Genomic DNA, 3,341 nt, shown 5'->3' with positions numbered 1-3,341 from the left:
TTTTAATATTTTGGCTTTATTTTTCCTATTTTGAGTTTTTTAATTATACTAGAAAACTTTTAGGAGATATCTGTCTTATCTTTAGATATATTTTGAATTATTTCACGATATCTTTTATTATTTTGTAGTTGTATTATAAATACAAAAAAACATTCATTATTTTGAATAACAATTAAGATGTCAGATTATTGATTATTCAATAAATAAAATTCTCTCTAGAATTTTGCTTAAGGCTTTTAGCTTTAATTCAAATCAAACTTATCAAAGAGTCAAAACTTTGTGGCGTTTGTCAATCGATTTTCACTTGGGTTGTCAAAGACAGGTTTCTTTGAAGTTCTAATTGAATTATTGATTGTTTTTTATCGTGATTCTCTGTTGCTAGTTACGGGTTCAACTAGAGATGGAGATCCAAATATGTTGTTTCAAAAGTTGGGACAAAATATTGATTTCTTTTGTATTCGAATTGAGGGTGCGATTCGGTATAATAGTGCTTGTCTTTCATTCATAAGAATTCATATCAGAGTGTGTGGATGTACTTAGCCGGAGTTGGTCCCAGATGGTACTGTACGCTCATTGGTGCCTAGGCTGAGCAGTATGATACAGTCGACCAGTACCCCGTCATTTTGTATGCATCATAGTAGATTTGTATACTCGTGATTGCGTTATGAGAATAGTTCGCTCACGTCCTTGTATTGTGTTTTCCTTGGACAGCCCATTTGACGGGGACAGGGCTCAGGTTGGACAAGGTAAGTGGTTCGAGGCAAGGTTGAGAATGGATCGATGTCGCAGTGTTGTGCTGTTTCACCAGGGTTGTTCAGTAGGTTTGATACTGATTTGATTTGGTTGTATAACACTATATATTGATACTTTTTGGTTTTTAGTCACCGGTTGTATACTTTCGGTTTGGATTGCTAATTGATTTTATTAATTTCCGCTGTTGATATCTGTTTTATGATTATCTCTAATTGCATGCTTAATAAGTCATTTATTAAGTGATCCCGATTTAGTCCCAACACTATAAACCTCAAACTAAATATATAGTATAAGATAATTTATTGATCAGGTTATATTGTTATCCGTCGTAATCAATAGTCAATCAAATGTCTAAAAGGATGAAAACTCTGATTTTTGGACTGGGGTTGAAAAAAAAAAAAGGAATTGTGGTAAGAAGAAAGGATAAGAACATTTATTATCACAAATCTCACTTCAATAAAATTAAAGCCTAACAAATTAAAACAACACAAGCTCACATAAAATGAAATAAAAACAACGGATTCACACCCCACAAGCATGCCCTTGTTTAGGGCTTATTCGATTAATTTATATGGTCGGAAAATTTAATTTCTTTACGCGCAAACGTCGGGATGAGCGACGAGGTACGCCTCGGTGGCGGTGAAGAATTTAATGCCATGTTCTTTTGCGTCCTTAAACTCTTCCTCCGAGATGTGGCTGTGGCCAGCCTTCAGGTGATGCTGATTCTTCAACTTGATGATGCATCCGCCGTCACCGGATTCCACGAAACGATGTTCAGAGTGCACCGACTCCACCTTATCCCCGAGGCCCGGTCCCTCAAAGAGAACGATCTTCACCACTAGGTTTTCGGCATCGACGTATTCGAGCTTGTCTTTCATGTGAGAGAATGGAGCACCTGCATGTGATATATGTAAGATACAACGTGCATCTGCTAATTAGCTTGTATTCATGACCAATTCCATTGAATTTTTTAGATTATCCATATTCATAATATCAGGTACATCTTATACAGTTATGCCATGCATATAGGTGAAATTAATATCTATTTAATATATATAAATTCAAAATATGAATCTTATTTATGTTACCATCTGGGAAGTTTATTTGCCTAACGCATCCGGTGGTGCCGCCTTCGCCTTCGAGAACGTCGATGCTCTTGAAGATATGGGGGATTATTTTTGGTAAGAGGTGGTGGCCATCGGTTACAATGGCCTTGAACATCCTCTTTGGGGTGATCTGAACTTTGATTTCGACGGGGTATTCGACGACGGCCATGTTTTTTTGGAGCACGAAAGGAGTATAGAACACGAGGTTGTTTATATGCTAAAGAAGAATGGCTTGGAAGGAGATGGTGAAATGCTAAGATTGTGATGGGAATTTATAGGAGAAAAATGGAGATGTTAATTGGATATAATTGCAGTTAACCCCTAAACAATTAGAAATAACAAAATCATCCAATGTAAGAATTTGTAATGTTTAGTTCACTTGCTGTATTTTTATATATTTTTTACTAGATTAATTTTTATAAATCTCTATTAAAGGTTTTTAAAAACTGGATTTTAACAGTCAGAGCACTCCACCTCTGACTTTAAGGTTTAAGTTTCTAGAAGTTCAAGGTTAATTATTTTATTTATTTAAATTCTAAATACCATGGATTATTAATAATATGTTTCTTCCCCAAGGTTATATAACAAGCTATTTTAATATTGGAAAGTTTCTCATTTTTTAAACAACAAATGTTACAAATAAATTCTTTTAACTTAAAAATAATAATTTTTTTTATGAATCAAGTTGAAACAGATATTCATAATTAATCCGTGAGACAATTTCACAAGATTTTTTTGAATTAAATGAGAATAAATCACTAAATCTTTTATTTTCTCTTTTTCCCAAAATTACCATAAATCCTAATGAACCATGCATAGAAAACGGAAACAAAATGTCGGTAAAACACGAAAAAAAAATTTTGTACAAAAAAATTCAAATAACAAAAATAACTCAACGGAAAAAAAATGAAAACTGCAAAATAAAATTTATTTAAATATATATATATATATATATTGTACATGAATTTAAACTATATATATATATACAATAATAATAATATATGATATTAAACTTGCATGGTGTACTATCGAGTTTGAACACAATGTGGTGGGAATTAAATAATTGCTCAAAACATGACGACGTTGAATGTTTTAGTCTCGGCATTTGTTATCCATATCTTATAATATATAAATTTCTATTAGTCATCACAGCGTATGGGTCTATGGGATAAGATGAACATTTAACTAATAAAGATTAAATAAATAATTTTTTTTTACCGTGAATTTTGAATATGTCTTGTATAGCTAGAAACCTATGAAAAAGACGTGCAGCTTAGTCAAGATCGGGAATGGTTGATTTCAAATGCGAAATAGCCGTCAACTGATATAATTTATAAAAATAAAGTGTGGCCAAAACTTGAATGTATAAAATTTACAATTAGATTGTCATAACAGTGGATGACTTCATTTTGCCAAAATGCATGAGTAGGGGTGGGGAAAAATAACGAAAATTTCGGTATACCGAAGTTTTTTTTTTTTTGA

At 32.5% G+C, this 3,341-nt stretch overlaps 1 protein-coding gene across 1 annotated transcript; it reads right to left on the bottom strand.

Moving 5' to 3' along the window:
* Positions 1-1,164: 1,164 nt before the first annotated feature.
* Positions 1,165-2,112, bottom strand: LOC140875604 (major pollen allergen Bet v 1-D/H-like). Its single transcript, XM_073279330.1, has 2 exons — positions 1,842-2,112; positions 1,165-1,648 (listed from the first exon to the last, which is right to left on the bottom strand). Exons 1-2 carry the CDS (start codon positions 2,026-2,028, stop codon positions 1,347-1,349), a joined length of 489 nt encoding a protein of 162 aa, XP_073135431.1. The 5' UTR covers positions 2,029-2,112; the 3' UTR covers positions 1,165-1,346.
* Between the last annotated feature and the right edge of the window lie 1,229 nt (positions 2,113-3,341).

This window comes from Henckelia pumila, chromosome 1 (assembly GCF_033568475.1).
Source record: "Henckelia pumila isolate YLH828 chromosome 1, ASM3356847v2, whole genome shotgun sequence".
NCBI lineage: Eukaryota > Viridiplantae > Streptophyta > Magnoliopsida > Lamiales > Gesneriaceae > Henckelia > Henckelia pumila.
Note: the sequence above shows the minus strand (reverse complement) of the source record. Positions and strands in the feature narration are given on the sequence as shown.

What these genes read in the sequence shown, in the direction of transcription:
- LOC140875604 (XM_073279330.1), bottom strand. Translation starts at nt 2,028, where the DNA reads ATGGCCGTCGTCGAATACCCCGTCGAAATCAAAGTTCAGATCACCCCA. An exon ending in GCAAATAAACTTCCCAGATG is followed by an intron (nt 1,649 to 1,841) that starts GTAACATAAATA and finishes TATCACATGCAG; the next exon opens with GTGCTCCATTCTCTCACATG.